Below are 19474 nucleotides of genomic sequence, written 5' to 3' on the forward strand. Positions count from 1 at the left end.
TTGTCTAGCCAATTGACTAGTTTTCTCTTCTAATTTTAATAGACTAGCATCTATGCTTTGTTGAGATTTCATTGTATTTATCATTAATTGTCTCACCAGCTCCTCTAAAGATGGCTCTTCAAGATTATGAGGAATATTATCAGTTTGCAAAAATGGTTGAAAAGTTGTTTGCCTTTCATCAAAACAGTATTGTTGATAATATGGTTGTTGTTGAGGTTGCTCATATGACGGCTGACAATATGGATTAAAATGCTGATGTTGTTGAAAATATGATTCACATTGTTGTAGAGGTTGTTCATAAAACTGTGAAGGTTGCTGCAAATATGGCTCATAATGAATATCATAATTGTAAATTTCTTCAGCTAATTTTCGTTCCATTTTAGAATTGAAAACAGGGGATGTATATTATGGACACCAACACCTATTAGCGCCTTAAAGCAAACCAAGTAAACTTCCAGGAAAGAGAGGTGAGTCACAAGTGGACAAACTTAGAAACCAAGTCTTTCCTAGCCAGAGTCTTCCCTGAATTGCTTTCAATATTAAAAAATCAAAGAGTAGCAACTGAAGTGTCTACCCTAAATGCAAGATCCTATAAAAAAAAAACTAATGCAAATGCTACACTTAATGATTAAAAAAAATAGTTAAAGAAAAAAAAAAGATTCTGTAAAAATAAATAAAATATAGAAAATAAAAATAGTAAACAAAAACAAAAACAGAAATAAATAAAGATGACAAAACAAAATAAAAGAAATAACTAAAAACATAAAAGATATAAAATAAAGATAAAAGATATAAAGGAATAAAATAAAAACAAATCAAAACAAAAAAATAAAGATAAAAGATATAGGAGATAAAATAAAATAAAAACGAAGAAAAACAAAATAAAGATAAAAGATATAAAAAAAGAAAATAAAACAAATCAGAACAAAATAAAGATAAAAGATATAAAGAAAGAAAATAAAACAAATCAAAACAAAATAAAGATAAAAGATATAAAGAAAGAAAATAAAAAACAAATCAAAATAAAATAAAGATAAGAGATATCCTAAATATTAGATTTTTTATTTTTATTTTTTTGTTTTTTTATTGCTATACTAAATAAATAAAAACTAATAGGAAGAAAATACAGGTTAAATATTCAGAAAAAAAAAATTAGAAAAAAAAAATATGCAGATAAGAAAGAAAAACCTGATAACCAAAATCAAATTGGATTCCCCGGCAACGGCGCCAAATTTGATAGTTGTCGTTTTGCTGTCAAATTAATATGATTCTAGCGTATACTTGTCTAACACTAAAGAGATGATAGTATAATTGTGGACAAATGTTCCCAAGTCGTCTCCCAACGAATCCAATAGTAAAATCAGTTGATTAGGGTTTAAAATCTATCTGCAAGCAATAAAAGTTAGCAATAACAATAAAGATAAAAAAAAGGGTTTGAGATAGTTGTGCAGAAAATCTAAAAGAGATTAAAATAACAAATAAAAAGTGGTTGATCCCAAGTTCTTCCACCATTGAATTCTTCACAGGTTCTCTAAAGATTAATCTTTTCTCAATTCTCCAACAGAGCTAAACCAGACTGAACATGCGCCAATCTAATTCAACTGAAACTCACCAGTAAAACATGCGTCTACTGGTTTAATCAATACCCACTTTGTTCCATGCGTATACTCCATGGAAATGCTTACCTCCTCTCCCTTGAATCGTGTGCCCAAGAAATTAATTAGAACGATGCGAACTAACTAAGAAACCAAAGTTTAAGACAAGGAAGACTCTCAATCATGCGTTCAAGTACAACCTCTCACAAAAACTAGTTTTCCAGAAGATTAGACAATAAAAACAACTGCTATAAAGAATTGAAAAATGAAACTTTTATTGAACAAAACCTCAGAACTCGATGGGGAATTACAAAAGAATCAACCAAAAAGGTTTAGCCTTCCATGCGGAGGCAAAACAAAAGAATTACTAAGAAGAAACTAAACTAAGAAAACCCTATGAAGCTCTCTTTTCTCCTTGATGCTTGTGTCCTTTTATAGGCTTTTTTGCTCCAAGGATCTTGGGAAAATATTGCAGTTTAGATTTTGTAAACAGTTTCCACTTTCCATAATTCTTTTTATTTTGCAGAAGATTTACTTCCAATTCTGTTTCTGGAATCTTGTAGCTTTTATTTTCTCTTTCTTCTCCTCAGAATATTTTTTCTGTTTTGGTTCAATAAGCAACTTAGACTTTTGCATATTTGGCCCATTCACAAAGGTAGATGCTTCCTCTAGATAATTTACTCTAAAAACACAAAATTAACAATAATAATAGTTAAGGCCCAAATAAACCCAATTATAAGAATATTAATTAAAATAATGGATTTATTTATTATTATAGTCCAATAATCTATGAATAAGGCTAGTGAGTGTGAATAAATATATGCTCATCAAGCTGCAAGATTCATCATCATTTTCAGCTACCAAACATATGTTTGCTTTTTCATCTTCCCTTGATGAAGAACTTGATGATGACACCTCATTTTCATCCCAAGCTATGTAGGCTCTTTTTGTCTTGCCTTTCTTCTTCTTGTAACTAGTCTTTTTCTCTTTGCTCTTGTTAGGACAATCTGCCTTTATATGACCTTGCTCACCACAACCAAAACAAGTATAGTTATTTGAATTGAATTCATTGGGTTTCTTGTTTCCATACCTATCCTTGTTGTTGTCTTTGTTGCGGTTTCTCTTTAGGAATTTGCTGAACTTTCTTGACAGCAAGCTAAGATTTTCCTCATCACTTGAATTTTGCTTTCCCTTGTGCTTGGATGCTTTCAAGGCTATGCTCCTTGTGTGCTTATCTTCACTCTCTTGAACATTGAGTCTATTCATCTCTAGCTCATGTTCCCTAAGCTTTCCAAACAAAGAAGCAACACTTAATGATGTTAGATCTTTAGATTCAGAAATAGCAGTTACCTTTGGTTGTCATGCTCTATCAAGACATTTCAAGATCTTGATGTTCAGCTCTTCTTTGTCAAAGGTCTTGTCTAGGCTCATATGGTGATTGATGATGTGTGTAAACCTTTTCTGCAGCTCAGCTATTGTTTCTCCTTTAAGCATTCTAAGCATCTCATACTCTTGGATGAGAGCATGCTTTCTAGCTCTTTTCACCTCATTTGTTCCTTCATGAGTGACTTCCAAAGTGTCCCACATTTCTTTTGATGATTTGCATTGTGAGACCCTGAAAAACTCATCAGAATTTAAAGCAGAGGTTATAATATTTTTGGCAATGCAATCGAATTTGGCCTTTTTGCTTTCTGCATCAGTCCATTGAGACCATGGCTTCTTAATGACAGATCCATCCTTTTCAAACTTTGGGATAAAAGGACCATTTTCAATTGCATCACAAATTCCTTTGTCAAGAGATTCCATAAATATTTTCATTCTGACTTTCCAAAACTAGTAATTCAAACCACAAAACAAAGGTGGTCTGTTAATTGAAGCACCTTCCCCAAAAGGTAGTCTATCAGTCATTTTAAAAAGATTTTTAGGATCAACTTGAATAACTTTCAAGAACCAAGCTCTTGATGCCAATTGTTAGAAAAGATGGCTTTAAACTAGAGGGGGGGGGGGTGAATTGTTTAAAAAGGGTTTTCGCAAACTTTTCAAAACTAAAATGAATTTATCTTAGGAACCAATTGATTCAGCAATTCAGTTAGCCAAAACAGCAAGCAAAAGCTGTAGTACTAGAAAAACAATCGGTTGTTTATACCAGCAAACAACAAATAAACTGAAATTAAAGAGTTAGAGATAGAGAGATTGTACACAGTTGTTTATACTGGTTCACTCCAAACCAAAGCTACATCCAGTCTTCTCAGAAACCCTAAGGAAATCCACTAAGCAACCATACCTTGATCACTTACACAACAACCAAGAGAATGACCTTGAACACCTCAAGAAACACACTCTCCTTGGCCAACACTAAGATTGCTGATCTTGAACACCTCAAGAACACACAGCCAATCTCAGCAAACATAGAAACAAATTGTTCAACAGAGTACAAAAGATTACACTTGTTAGCATCCCAAAACAAACAATCGGTTGTTTCCTCGAATCAATCAGTTGTTTTGGTACTTAACAGTTTCAACCATTCAAAAACAGTTTTCAATCTTTCTCAAAACACCTAAGTATAAACAATCGGTTGTTTCGACAAAACAATCGGTTGTTTCAACTTAGTTTGAAAAACATTTTACTTTTATAAAGATTGAGATGTTAATCGCTTGACATTTAATCAAAGGATGGATTACAACATATAAACTACCCCAGAACAAAGCTTAAACCAGCACAGCAACATCAAGCAAAGCAGAGGCTTCAACATCCTTCAAAGGATTTGGATTCTTCAAAACATTGAACATCACAAGGTTCAACAGAATCAACCAGATATTTTACTCTTAGGAGTTTTGAAAAGGTTGAAAACTGTTTTAGTTTGGTTGACTTAACTGCCAAACCAAACAATCGGTTATTTCGTGGTTTCAATCGATTGTTTCTTTGAAAATCCTAACAAAATTTTGTTTTGGTTGTTGAATGTGCTTTAAATGATTTTCAACTGAATAGGCTCCTTCATTAATTGCTTTGACCAATCTTTAGAAAATATAAATGATTCGTTTATGTTTTCAAACAAGCAAGAGAAACATATTTGATTTTTTCAGTTGTGACAAAGTTGATTCTAAAGATTTGAACATTCATATCAATCTTTGGGTTTTCAAAGAGAGTGAAATAGGATTGCAATTGTATTGATTTCAGTTTGTACTGTGAACAAGTGTAATCCCTTCTCAACCTACTGTATTTCTGGTGTTGTGTTGCCAAGGAGTGTTGTGTGCTTTTGAGGTGGTCAAGATCAATACTCTTGATGTGTTTTGCTAAAGGGAGTGTGTTTCTTGAAGGGTTCAAGGTCACTACTTTGGTGGTTTGTGTGTTGTAATCTGGTTTGATTACTTAGTGGATTACCCAGTGGTTTTCTGGGGACTGGATGTAGCTCTTGGCTTAAGAGTGAACCAATATAAACTGCTAGTGTATCTCTCTCTTACTCTAAACTCATTTAAATTTTGTTTTAAGCTTTACTGGTATAAACAACCGATTGTTTCGAAAAAACAACCAATTGTTTTTCTGTTGCTTTGCTGTTTTATTGCTTATATTCTTGGCTAACTGGATTCTTGTTCTGGATTCACACAAAGAATTTTGTTAAACCTCGAAAAGTTTTCCAAAACCTCTCTTAAACAATTCACCCCCCTCCCCCTCTCGTTTAAGGCCATATATTCTAACATCAAGGACTTCAGCTTCTTGAATACTTTCCCCCTGAAGCTGAGAAATAAGAGAGAAGGACTCTGTTTCATGAAAGGTGACATCCTTGGAAACATAAAATTTACAACTTTGAGGGTGATAACATTTGTACCCCTTTTTGTTGGAGGCATAACCGATGAAGACACATTTAATGGTTCGAGGGTCTAACTTACCCCGATAAGAACTATGAACATAGACAAAAACATGACAACCAAAAACACGACTCTGAAGACTAGTCATAATGGGAATAAAAGGATAAAATGTGGTCATAAGCTGAACAGAGCTAACACCTTCTATAACCCAAGAGGGTAATCTATTGATCAAATAAGTGGCAGTCAAGTCTGTTTCCCCCAGTAAGATGTAGGAACAGACGTTTGGAAAGTAAAGCTCTAGTAACCTCAAGGAGATGACGATTTTTCCTTTCAGCAACCCAATTTTGTTAAGGAGTGTCCACACAAGTTAATTCATGAACAACTTCATTTTCCTTAAGGAACTTGGAAAAGGTTTTGGTTCACATATTTTGTTCCATTATTAGAACGCAATCTCTTAATCGGACTTTCAAATTGTGTTTGAACCATTTGGTAAAAATTTACAAACAAGTGAAAAACTTCAGACTTATCTTTCATGAGAAATATCCAGGTAACCTGAATACAATCATCAATAAATGAAACAAACCATTTTGCACCCAAGATATTACGAATAGGTAAAGGTCCCCTCATACATATGAATGAATAAGATCAAAAGGTTTAGAACTTCTATTATTATTCAAAAAGAAAAGTTGTTCTATGGTGTTTAGCAAACTAACAAACATCACAATTAAAAGACTGAATCGATAATTTTGTAAATAAAACAGGAAATAAGGACTTTAGGGTACTAAAAGGATGATGACCAAGACCTTTTTGTTGAAGCCATATCTGAGAGCATGACCAAGATTCAGTGTCTTGTTGAAGATTAAAAGTGTGTGCCTGCAGTCTAGCACACTTTTTATTTTCTTCCTATTGTAAGTAATATAACCTACCCTGCTCTTTAGCAATTCCAATTGTCCTCCCTGTGGCAAGATCCTGGAAAACACAATGGGAATGAAAAAATATCACTGGACGGTTTAAATCTTGGGTAATCTTATGAATAGACAATAGGTTATTAGATAGTTTGGAAATGTGAAGAACATTTTTTAAAGAAAAGGAAGGTTGAAGGTGGATGTTACCACAACCAATAATGTGGGTATTGAAACCATTAGCAACATTAATATGTTGGTTACAAGATAAGGCATTGTAGGATGAAAAATAAGAGGAATGAGGTGTCATATGATCAATAACACCAGAGTCTATAATCCAAATATTCTCAGTACTAGAAGCATTAAAGTATAAGAAGCTAGAACTCTTACCACTCATGGTTAAAGAACAAGAGCTAGAAGTCTTGCTAAGAAAGTTCATTAGAGCTCGTAAACGTTCCAACTCTTCTTTGTTGAGAGTTGGGACCTCCTCTGCTACTTGAGGGAAATGTAGGGTTGGCGCACTTTTAGAGTCAGATGATGCTTGATTAGCATGCCTTTATATGGTACCTTTGAATCCTCTGGTACGTTCCAAGACCTTCTCCTTTTGCATGAAGTTTGAAACACCTTTCCTTAGTATGACCCGTCTTCTTACAATAGTTGCGCCAACGATCATCACGATTAGCCTTTGTGGGAGGATTTCCAAATGAAGGGAATGAACCTCTTATAGGGCCCTTGCCAGTGGCCAGAGCTGAACTATCAACAAAGTTGCCAGTAACCAGAGTTGAACTATCAACGAAGTTGTCCCCATCCAACATTATTGACCTCCGAGTTTCTTCCCCTTGTACAATGTGAAAAACTTCTGAGAGAGAATGGAGTTTTTCCTTACCCAAAATCTGAATCCGAATTGGATCAAATTTAGAGTTCAGTCCATAAAGAAATTTAAATATTTGTACCCTTTCAAGGAATTGTGCTAATGTGATAGAGTCATATGTGCACTTCATTTTCAAATTTTGATATTGATCTAATTTGATCCATAAACCATTCAACACACCATAGTAGTTTGTTACTGAAAGGCTCCCTTGGTTGGTATTGAAGATCTTGTTTTCTATCTCGTAGCATGTTGCAGTATTCTTTTTCATAGAGTATGTATGACAAAGGTTTTCCCAAATCTCCTTAGCAGTGGAGAAGAACATACAATTTCGGTTGAATTCCATAACCAGGTCATGATAAGAGAGTCTTCATCGTCTTAGTCTTTATATTTAGGATCGGTATTGGCTGGAGGGTTCCCTTCTAGGAAATTCAATTCCTTCCTTCCTTTAAGGGTAGCATGAACCAACTGGGCCCATTGCTTCCATCAAGACGATAGTTGCTTTGCAACACCTGCAGATCATGGGAGCTAAGAGGGGTTGTCTTTTTAATCGACATCGGTGAGAGTTGACAACAATGAGACAAAATCAATTGGGCTTTGCAGATCGACAAACAACTAGTGGTGGTCCTGTTTGAAAAAAAAACGTCGGAATAATTTTTCGACAGCAGCAGTCAACAACGGTTGGCGGTGGTAGTGGTGGTCAACGGAGAAAAAACAAAAATAGTTGCAACAATGAAGACTACCCAAAAAAATTATTACAACAATGAAGGTTGCGCAGAAAAAAAAAATGCAGAAACAAAGTGTAGATAATTACAGTCTCAGTTTATAGACGGTTTACAACCTAATTAAGAAAAGAAATTGTACTGTCTAGGCCGAAAGGTCAACCGAAAGGTTGTACCAAAAGTCTCGGTCGAAAGGTTAAATATAAAAAATAAATAAGTAAAATTAAATTAGTTACTGTAGCAAAGGCCATAAGATGGGCCCAAATATACAGGTGTGTGTTTACAAAATGTTAGGTGCAAAAAGAAAAGACTCAGGTAACTTTTAAGCTCAATAAGAGAGCCTTATAAATAGAGGTTCAACCCAAGAGGTAAGTAAGAGTGAATTTGTTTGATAATTAACTATACCAATTCTAACTTTGACATCGGAGCACCTTTCAGGTACACACAACCATCTGTGAGAGGAGACCGAGACCAAGAACCGAGAGATCCAATTAACCTAGCCTAGAGAAGTGAGAGTGTACAAGTCATATCCAGGTCCAAGCCGAAAGCCCAGACCGACAGCTCGCACTGAGAAAGAAGACCGAGAAGTCAACAGTCTCAGAAGAAAGATGATTGTTTCTAGACCCTTGCCAGAACAGAAATAATAGGTAATGTAAATAAGAAATAATAGATAATTAAAGTTATACAAATCAAATCACTAAAAAATATCAAATGTATTCTAATAAATAAAGAATGAAATTTACACTTAATTATAAAATAATTATCTCTGCAACAAACTACATAAAATATATAATTTAAATCTCTCTTTGATTACATATTATTGATTTACAATTAATTAAAAACGAAAGTTTTACGAAAACGAATTTTGAAACTATTTTTAATAGTGCATCTCCCAACTCTAAGTTTCCTCAATTTTCATCATACATTATTCTTACGAATTTTGTTTACAAGTTACAACTTTATTTTGACTGCTTTCCTCATGAGTTAATTTGTGAAAATTAAAACAAAATAAAATGTTCAAGTCAACTCTTTCTTCGGTCTCTTTTCACATAGACCATTTTTCATGTGAAATTAGGTAAACGTGTTCAACTATCTATTATCATGTTAAGTTCCCATCTAGACCAAAGTAGAAGCAAAATCGCATAAAAACAAAATTAAAACCGAACATGTTGAGAACATTTATAGCAATAATACTAAAACTAGACAAATGACCTAAATACGTGACCTAACACGTCCTAACTTGAATGCCATAGGAATTATTCTTAACTTTGTGTTTTATGAATTTTAGTATTTTTTATTTATCTCATATGCAAATTATTTTAAAATTTATTTACATTTATTATACTTTTTAACCTACCTCTTATATTAATTATTTTTTATTATAGCAGTCCTAATTATCTTAAGACAAATATCATGAATAAAAAATATTAAAATAAATTTATTCTCTCCCAGGAACATATTAATTAAGGAAGTAGAAGATTAAGTGAAGAGATAACATATTTGAATCTCAGTTAAATTCCTTTTAACAAAATCTAGGCATCTAAAACTCTTAAAATATAATTTTAGAAAAATAATACAACTTATTAACTATTTTAACATTTATAACTGATTAAACAATTATTTAATATTTCTGTATGTAGAAATAGCATCACCAGTAGTACACCAAACCTAACATTTGTTCTTACATAAATTTGCGATACGTTTCGCCACAAACGCTACGTTTAACTCTCTCTCATCTTTCCCTTTCTAGAATCTTTGAATGGTATCCAAAAACCCGAACCCGCCGGAGGGATTCTACTTGGATCCGACTGGCATGGCTCTCCCAGGGATGCCTCCCTTCGCCTCCGTCTCTGCCGCCGCCGCCGCTGTCTCCGCCTCCAACTCCTCGGAAGACGCAGCCAAGAAGATCCGCAAGCCGTACACTATCACCAAGTCGCGGGAGAACTGGACCGAACCCGAACACGACAAGTTCCTCGAAGCCCTTCAACTGTAATAAAGTTCGCTCCTTTTATTGTTGTTCAATTTTTGTTTTGCTTCTGAGAATTAGTCAGTGATTGAGGTTTAGAGCTCGGTTGAGGTATTGGATAGTTGAATTTTAGTGCTCAGTGATGGTTTTCTGAGTTGCATGTGCTGAATTGTGTGTGAGGGTGTGGGAATTAGGGTTTGGGGCTTGGTTTGGCGGAGGAAGAATTGGGGTTTGTCTTTTATGACGGCGAGTGTGTTGGAATGGATAGGGTAAAGCTTGGTTTTTTATGTTGAGTTAACATGGTCAAAGCATTGGTGAATTAAGGGCGTATTTGGTGTGATAAAATGTTTTATGTTTTTAATTTATTTTTTCAATACCGCTGTATTTTTTGTTCATTTTTAAATATTTAATGTACAAATGTTTGAAAATAAGAAAAAATTATGCGAAAATAAAGTATAATTTATGTACTTATTAATTGAAATAGGAGATAAATTAAAACATAGGGAAATCAGGTAGAAAACGTTTTTTTCAAAACCAAACTGGTCCACAAGTGTGGTATTGCTAATTTTAGCATGGATTATCGTTAAAACTTAGAAATGGTGAAGAATGGGATGAGATGCTTTGAAAGAGAGTATTGGAAACGATCATCAGAGCCAGTTTCTTATTATTTTCAGGATGTTTTGTTAGATGCTGGCATTGGCATAGTTATTTATTCTTTATGGTGTCAAATTATTACTGTTGGTTGAAACCCTGTCTGGCACACAAACCATGGTGAAGGAGTTTAATTTGAGATATCAATTGGATAAGGGGTAGATTCGGGATCACAAGCAAAGTGGGAATGTTCATTACCAAGGATAGAGAGTGGGGATTGGGGACATCTGGACAATGCTCAAAATTTTAATTTATACTAAAATAAAACAATAAAAGTTCTATTCCACGTACTCTTCTATTACCATTGTTGGTTCTGACCAGTGCTTGCTTTGCTCCATATATGGACTAGCCAGATTAATTGGAATTAGTTGTTTGAACTCTTACTATACTATTTTCGTTCTGATCTTTCCACTTGCAATTAAAATGAAAACTGCTTTTTCCTTAAAATAATAAATAAGCTAGGAAGAATAGGTGCACCTAAGCCCAAAGACATTGGCAATAACAACTTTAAAAAAGTAGATCAGACAAAAAAGGATTACTGCACTAATTAATCTACAGAATTACCTGAAGCTGTGTTAGTGTAGATTCCTCATTGTTTCAATTTATATGAACATATTAGGAAGATTATTACCTCTCTTTGTGGAAGAAAATATTTTTAAGTACAATATATATATATATATATATATATATATATATATATATATATATATATATAGTTTGAAGATAAGAACTCGACCTAAAAAGGAAAAAGAAAAGGATCTAATGGGGTGGTTTTTTAACCAAATAGGGGTAATTTTTCAGAAAAATTACCAAAATTAGCAATTTTTGAAAAATTTACCCATATGGGTGAGTCGTGTCAGCATGACAGGATTTCATTATGAAGAAGTCGTGCATGCATGACACAAGTTTAGTGAAGTCGTGTCAGCTTGACACAACTTTAGTGTTGAGAAGAAGTCGTGTTTGACCCACTCAACTTTTGATTAATGTTAATTGGGATTCGGTTTTAGTAAAAAGAAACCTCGATTAACACAACTACTTCTTCTCCAACACTAAAGTTGTGACAAACTGGCACTATTTCTACAAATCCAAACTTGTGCCATGCATGCACGACTTCTACACAATGAAGTCGTGTCATGCTGACACGACTTACCCATAAAATCTGTCTATTTCGGTAATTTTTCTGAAAAATTACCCTTGTTTGGTTAAAAATCCTAATGGGACCAAAGTGATGAAAAAATGCAATGCTGTGTAAGTTTTTGCTTTTCTGTAATAGAACTTCCCTGGAAACATATATGAGGGCATCAGAGAGAAACCATATACACAACTATTCAAAAAAATATTATTAAAATCAAAATACTCTTCAAATCATCTTTCTCTTTATTTTAAATTTAGGTAACATGATAATGTTGTTAATTATTGTGGTGGGAGAGCTTCATTGAAAGGTCATGACTTAATTCCATTCCCTAGTGTTGCAATTTAAAACTAGTGTTTGTTTCTGCCCCCTTTTGGTATTTACTACCATTTTCCACTATCCTCACATTGTTTTGCTCCTTCATTTGTTACCAGGTTTGATCGTGACTGGAAAAAGATTGAAGCATTTGTTGGATCAAAGACTGTTATACAGGTAATCCTAAATGAACAAAAAAACTTTCTTTGCCGGAAGTGCATAATTTTCTTTAATATTTCTGGAGTTAAGTGTAGATATTTCATTTTAGTTTGTACAATTAAAGTATGCCTCCTCTCATTTTCTTGTTAAATTTGTTTTTGTTCTCAATTTTTTGGGAGGGAAGTCAATTGATCCTAGACTAGAAAATGCTTATTCAGTAATAAAATTTTGGGCCCAGGTATAATGTTAAGTGTGAAGATTTCATAGAAATAATTGGTTCAGATAAAATCCATGGTGTTGGGATGTGGTTAATTGATTATGTAGTTTTCAAATTTTTCTGAAGGAACTATATCTTGTTGGAAATGAAATGTCAAAAGATAGGTCTTATTCCCACCCACCCTTTAAAAAGTGCTATTTTATTCAACCATATTCTCTTGATTCACCATGTATTTCTCACTGGCATATCTGATGCTCTAGTAGTGTTGGTTTGTTGGCTTGCAGTCCATTTAAGAAAGGTTTTATGAGAAAAAAAATGTTAAACCTAATACCCATTTTAGTCCTGTTTTTTGAGGCAAGGTACTTTAATTTAAAATTTGAGGTATAACAGGAGTTTCCCGTTTTTTCTTTCTATTCAATGCAAGTTATTGCATTGTGATGCCATTGGGCTTTCTTCTACTTCATTGTAAAGCTCTTGTCAAACAAATTGTTTGTTCCATAAACTTGTAGATTAGTAGCATATATAGGTACTTTCTCTCCTATTGTGATCACTTTTTGATCTATGTAAATATATGCATCATTTTAACCATTTGATTTTTTATCCTTTATCATCACAATATTATTAGATTTTATAGCCATCATTCATATCATACCTCATTATTCTCTTAAAAAATGTGAAGGGCCACCTAAAAGCTTAGGTGTTAGATGCAGATCCAGCATGGTTTTTGTAATCTTTAACTTGGCTTCATGTGTGAGAGCAGAACATGGGCAAAACATGATAAATATTTTATAGAGAAGCAACTGCTCTAAAACTTTAAACTGATTGGTACTGAGTAGGGAATGGTTTTTCCTCTGAAAGAAAATAATGCAAATTGCTTTTGATGACATGCTGATCCTTTTGACTGAAAAAAAAAAAACAGAAAGTGTGACAAGGAGCAGTATTTTATGTTAGATATTTTTTATGACAGAACATTAAAATGTAATTTGATCCGTGCCACCAACCACACTTATGCCCTGTTTGGATTGGGGTGGGGAGTTGTGGGGAGGGGAGAGAGTGGATTAGAGAGGATTAGAGGGGATGTGTGAGGTTGTTTGGATTGAGGGATGGTAGAGTGGATTTGTGAGAATTGTTTATTGAAATTTGTGAGTGATGTGATAGTTAAGAGATAATTTAGAAATTATTTTAAAAATATAAAATGTAAATTTACAAATTTATCCTTGTCAATAAAAAATATTTTAATAATGAATTATGGTATATTTTTTGTAAGTTTGAGTTAATTATTTATTTTCAATATATAATATTCATAATTACTCTTATTTTGGAAAAAATAATAATTTTGTGTTAAATTCAAATAAATTTATAAATATTAAAAATATAAATATAATAAAGGATAAATATATTTATAAAAATTAAAAACAATAAATACATAAAAAAAAATAAACAACAGAGTACAAATATAACAAAACAAATGTAAATACAATTATTAAGATTAAAAAAGTAAACATATAAAAAAAATTAAACAGTATCTTCTACATGAAAAAGATATAAAAACAATAAAAACATAGTAAACATATATATATATATATTTATAATAATTTAAAATAGTATTAATAAAAAATGTAAAAACATTAAACACATAATAATGTAAAAAATAAAAACAAATAAAAATATTAAAGTTATAAAATAACAAACTAAGCAGTAAAAATAATAATAAAAACTGTAAAACCAACACATAATAATGAAATAATGAAGATAAGTAAATACATTTAGAAAAATAAAAACTGTAAACAATAAACATATATAAAAGAATATAATTACATTTATTAGAAATAAAAAAACAGTAAACATAATAAAAAAATAGTAACCACACTTAATAAAAAAAAATTCTAAATAGAAAAAAATATTAAAAACTTAAGTGAAGGATGAAGGCACTGGATAAGAAGAATAAGAACAAACTGGAGAACAAGAAGAAGAAAGTTTGTGATGAACAGAACCAACCAAACCAAAGAACCACTGCTCCAAGATGCAATCTGAAAAAAAAAACAGAATCAATTCAACACTTTTCTCACACAGGGAGAACCCCTTCTACTCTACCTTTACAAGGCATAGAATCAATTCTCGTTTTACCTTTAAAAGCCACAAAATCAATTCTCCTCCTACCTTTAAAAGTCACAATCAATTCTCTCCTACCTTTAAAAGCCACATAATCGATTCTGCACTATTTGGAAAAATCGAAAATCGATTCTGTGCCATTTGGAAAAATCGAAAAATCGATTCTGCACCATTTTGAAAAATCGAAAATCGATTCTGCACCATTTTGAAAAATCGAAAATCGACTCTGCACCAATTTACAAGGATAGGAAAATCGATTCTGCACCATTTGGAAAAATCAAAAATCGATTCTGCACTAATTTACAAAAAGACGTAAATCGATTCTGCACTTCCAAAATTCGGAAAGAAGAAGGAAACTGCTGCACCAGGCACTCTAATAAAGAAACTGAAAACTCACTGATGCCCACATTGTTTAATATTAGAATTGATGGAAGGGTAGCAACGTAAATGTCTATTTGTGCATCTACAATCAGCGCAAATCTTCTCAATTTTGCGAGAACTGAAAAAACTACTGAACCCGCTTGCTCGTCCGCACCCACGCCCTCACATATCCCGATCCCCCCTTCCTCCTCCGTTGTCACACCTAGAAGCAAACAGGGTGTTAGTGGGAAAATGCTTGGTTGTTGTTTTGGTTGAGACAGAAGTTTGGAGTTCTGCTGGCTTGAACATGAATGTTTGAGTTGTTAGGGCTTCTGTTATTGTTAACTTTTTAATATCAATAGAAGTGTAATTTTGTTTCATATCAACTAAAAGGTATATATGTTTGCTAAGCGATATAAAGAGGTGTGGAAGAGAGAGCAGAATGAGGGCGAGAAGAGAAGTGATAAAATGACTGAGAGAGGTGTGAAAGAGAGGGAGGTGTAGAAAAGGGATAGAGAAAGGGAGGTGCCATAGAGATGAAAGGTCAGAGAGAGGTGCTGCACAGACAGCACACACTAAAAAAAGGTCAGAGATGAGAGAGTTTGCAGTGACAGTGATAGAGAAGAGGAATTGCAAAATGCTTTTAATTTAGATGTTATTCGAGTCAAACTCTAGGGAAAGAGAAACATCAAGCTGAAACCTTTTGTTTGTAAGACATCACGTATGCTTTATTTTTACTGAGAAAAAAGAATCAATACAAATAGAGAAGATTTGATATCCAAAGATGTGATATGCGAATAAATCAAAATGTTTCAAATAGTACATATATAATCTATAGTCTTAATTATATAATATCAACTCCTAATTTCTATAATTATAACAATTTGAAATCCCTTCATTTTACTTGACAAAAAAATCCCCTTTAAAATTCCCATCATCATGAATTTTCTTTGCATTTGATATCCAAATCCAAATAACTCATTTTGATATGTTATGTGGTATTTTAAATCCATTTAAAGCATGAATGCCTCTTTCAATTCCTCATCCAAATACACTATAATTTAGTTTAAGGACTAGTAATAATTTCTACTGGTTTTGTAGATACGTAGTCATGCACAGAAATACTTTCTAAAAGTTCAGAAGAGTGGAGCAAGTGAACATCTTCCACCACCCAGGCCTAAAAGAAAAGCGGCACATCCATATCCTCAAAAAGCTTCCAAAAATGGTCATAATCTTTTGGCATATTTTTCGTTGACAATTTAAGTAGATTTACATCTACTAATTCGAAATTGATATTTGCCAGCTCCTGTACTCCCACAAGTATCAGGATCTTTCCAGTCTTCATCTGCTTTGCTTGAACCTGGATATATCCTGAAGAATGATTCCCCAGCAATGCTTAAAATTCCTATGAACACTGTGGTGTCATCCTGGTCAAACAACACCTTGCAAACTGTCAATTTATCCCCTGGTATTAAATGCTAAAATTTTCTATACCTTTATTTTATTGATCCTTGGATTTTGTTCATGAAAGGTAGACTGTTTATTGGAGATACTTGTTACGAATTTTTTTTAGAGATACTAACTACTTTCTTATATTTACTACATTATATGTTTATTTCAGTGACAAAAGTGAATAATCCTTGCAGTAGTGGTGAAAGCACTCCTAAAGTGCGCCCATCTGGTGAATCTAATGGTCAAGGACCTCTTCTAGGGAATAAAATCCATCCATTGAGAGGCAAGAATTTAGTAGTTTTCCTTTATAGTTTGAAGTTTGATTTTTTTATGGTTACATGCATGCATCATGAGTTTAAGGAATATTGTCATTCAGTGTGTGCTTTATGCGAGTTGTATACTAAAAGCTAAACTAAATGGGATTGAAGTAACTTAATTTTCAGTCTTGGACACGGATCTTAATAGGATTGTCTTGTGCTCCAAAATTTCACTTGAACTGTGATATAACTGAAGTGCTGAAAATTATAAGCTTTCAGCTTTTATTTGAATTCAACAAGTATGATGTTTTAGGTACTCATTTCATCCCATATTCATCATGTCTTGAAAGCTGTTTGAGTAGCTTTATACAAACTCCCACTTTTGCCCACATACAGACAGACTTAAAAATTCCTTATAAAAATATTACTTTTTCTTGTCATTCAAGTTTCAATTTTATAGTAATATTGATTCTTATATTCATTAATGTCTTGATTATAAATTAACAGTTTAATTTTTATAATGCAGTTCTTCCAGATTTTACTCAGGTATATGGATTCATTGGCAGTGTATTTGATCCAAATGCAACTGAGCATCTGCAGAAACTAAAAAAGATGGACCGTATAGACGTTGAGACAGTATGTTTATGTTCCTCCGATCCAGTATTTGTTATTCTTTTGGGCTAGATTGGATTGTGCTATAGATACTTATCAAATTGGTTTTTAATATGCTTCAGGCAATTAATTACTAGTCCTTAAGTGTATTTTGGTCTCACTGGATTTTCTAGAATCACTTTGAAATACCAGTTAATGTGATTTTAAATGAATTTTCATATGTTTGGTTTAACACTAAAGAATTTATTCTGGATATAGAATTGATTCCGAATTGAAACTACTTTATTAGTTTTTGCATTGGATAAAAAATTGTATACTGAATTTAGTTGCCAGCATGCTTTTATAATAAAAACATCCAAACATAAATCACATCACTTCAAAGCCAATTTTAACCAAAATCAATTTTGTCAACATTCAACCAAACATACACTAAGTTGACATTAAAGCTTTATTTGAACCTCATTACTACAGTTGTACAAATGAATTTATGCTTGTTCAAAAGTACTTACAAATGAATGTCCTTGGATATTTTTAGGTGCTACTGCTAATGAGAAACCTGTCTATCAATTTGACTAGCCCAGATTTTGAGGATCATGTAAGTATTCATGTCACTGATATTTAGATTTCTATAAATATGTATTATGTCACGATGAGTAATTGCCTATATAAGTACCATTTGTCTTTATAAGCATCATGAGAGTTCATTTTTGTAAAGTGTTATCTTTCTTTTTTGTTTCATTTTTTACTGTCATAATTTGGAATAAGAATTCCACGGTTGCTGTTGCAAGTGATCTTCTTATCCTTTTACCATGAGTATTTCTCTCCCTCTCTCTTTCTCTCCTATTAGGGGATTTCTTTTTTTGTATTATCAAAGAAAGCAAAAGATTATTTATAAGAATATGTTACTTTAGAAACAATTATCAATACCAGTTACTTGTTAACTCCATTATGTCAACTAATCAAGTGGTTGATATTTTATAAACTGTATATTCTTTGCAAGAAAAATGCAACTCTCTTGTAGCTTTCTGGATACCAATGTTTCATATGTTGTCAAGGAACTTATGAAATACCAGGCATGTGTCGATAGTTTCATTGTACTATCTGTAGTATTCTTATTCATTTTGTCCTTGAGCTAGTTCAAGAAACATAAAACTGGGATCCTATTATTAATGAGTTTAATTATTCATTGAAGCCTTATAATTGTACAAACTTTACCTGTCCTTATACTTTAGAAATCGTCCGTTTTAGTCTCTACACATATTATTTTAATATCTTTTAGTCCCTGTATATACTAATTTTATCTCTTTTAGTCCCTATGATTTGGTCTTTACAGTTGAAAATATTTTCCTTTTGGTCTTTATACTTTAAAATCATTTATTCTAGTCCTTATAGTATAAATTCATAGGGATAAAAAGAAATTAAAAATAGTATGTATAAGGACTAAAATGAATGATTGAGTTAATTTCCAACGGAATCTTTTAGAGGAAAGAAAGAACAGTAAGGAACTGGATTTACTAATGTGCATCCATCATTATTCATACAGAGGAAGTTGCTTTCATCATATGAGGTTGAACCTGAGAGAAATAACTATCAATGTGGATAGACCATGCACAATAAGAAGTTGAAGAGTGCTAATGAGATGGAGGCGGAAAATGGCTCCTTTTCCCATCACTTGGATGCAGACAGGGTGTTATTATCTTCCATGATTTACTAAGAGCTCATGGAAAGGCACAAGGTGGAGATGTTCTAGTTACAGCTAATTTTTTACCCTGCTCTAGGTTTTTATGGCTGTTGCACATCATTGTAGCTAAGCAAATCGTTAATTCTCATAATTCAATCATGACTTTGTGTAAATATGAATCAACCTTTTAAAAAGAAAACAATAATGTGAGAATGTATAGTTATTTCCTAGTTTTGTGTAGGTCTGTACAGCACCTAATAGTGTATTAAATTCAACCAAACATCAAATATTTAGGAGCAAGAATGTTATATTCTAGTTTTGTGAAGGTCTGTACAGCACCTAATGTTTGTCTATTAGGTTCAACCAAACATTGAATATTTGGAACCAAAAATATTACACTTCCTAGTCTGTAGACATTGTATTAAATTTACCTATTTAAATGTTTATGGGCACATGATATGGAAATGATTATAATAAGCAAGAATATTACATTCCTAGTCTATTTGTTAAACTGCTGAAATCTAACAGTTAAAATAAAGACTTAAAACATACTTTTTAGTTCTTTAAATCTGCTAATATTTTTCTTAGTCTTTTCAATTAAAATGGATTGTTTGTCATTTTTACATTTCAAAATTGTTCTTTGTCTCTTTTCATTATCAGTGTGGAC

At 32.6% G+C, this 19474-nt stretch overlaps 1 protein-coding gene across 1 annotated transcript; it reads left to right on the top strand.

Moving 5' to 3' along the window:
• Positions 1 to 9548: 9548 nt before the first annotated feature.
• Positions 9549 to 19219, top strand: LOC137837576 (protein REVEILLE 6). The gene is made up of 8 exons (XM_068646601.1): positions 9549 to 9882; positions 12077 to 12134; positions 15907 to 16030; positions 16109 to 16273; positions 16427 to 16540; positions 17041 to 17150; positions 17662 to 17721; positions 18670 to 19219. Exons 1-8 carry the CDS (start codon positions 9653 to 9655, stop codon positions 18727 to 18729), a joined length of 921 nt encoding a protein of 306 aa, XP_068502702.1. The 5' UTR covers positions 9549 to 9652; the 3' UTR covers positions 18730 to 19219.
• Positions 19220 to 19474: the final 255 nt, after the last annotated feature.

The sequence above is a fragment of the Phaseolus vulgaris genome, chromosome 4 (genome assembly GCF_000499845.2).
Source record: "Phaseolus vulgaris cultivar G19833 chromosome 4, P. vulgaris v2.0, whole genome shotgun sequence".
Classification (NCBI taxonomy): domain Eukaryota; kingdom Viridiplantae; phylum Streptophyta; class Magnoliopsida; order Fabales; family Fabaceae; genus Phaseolus; species Phaseolus vulgaris.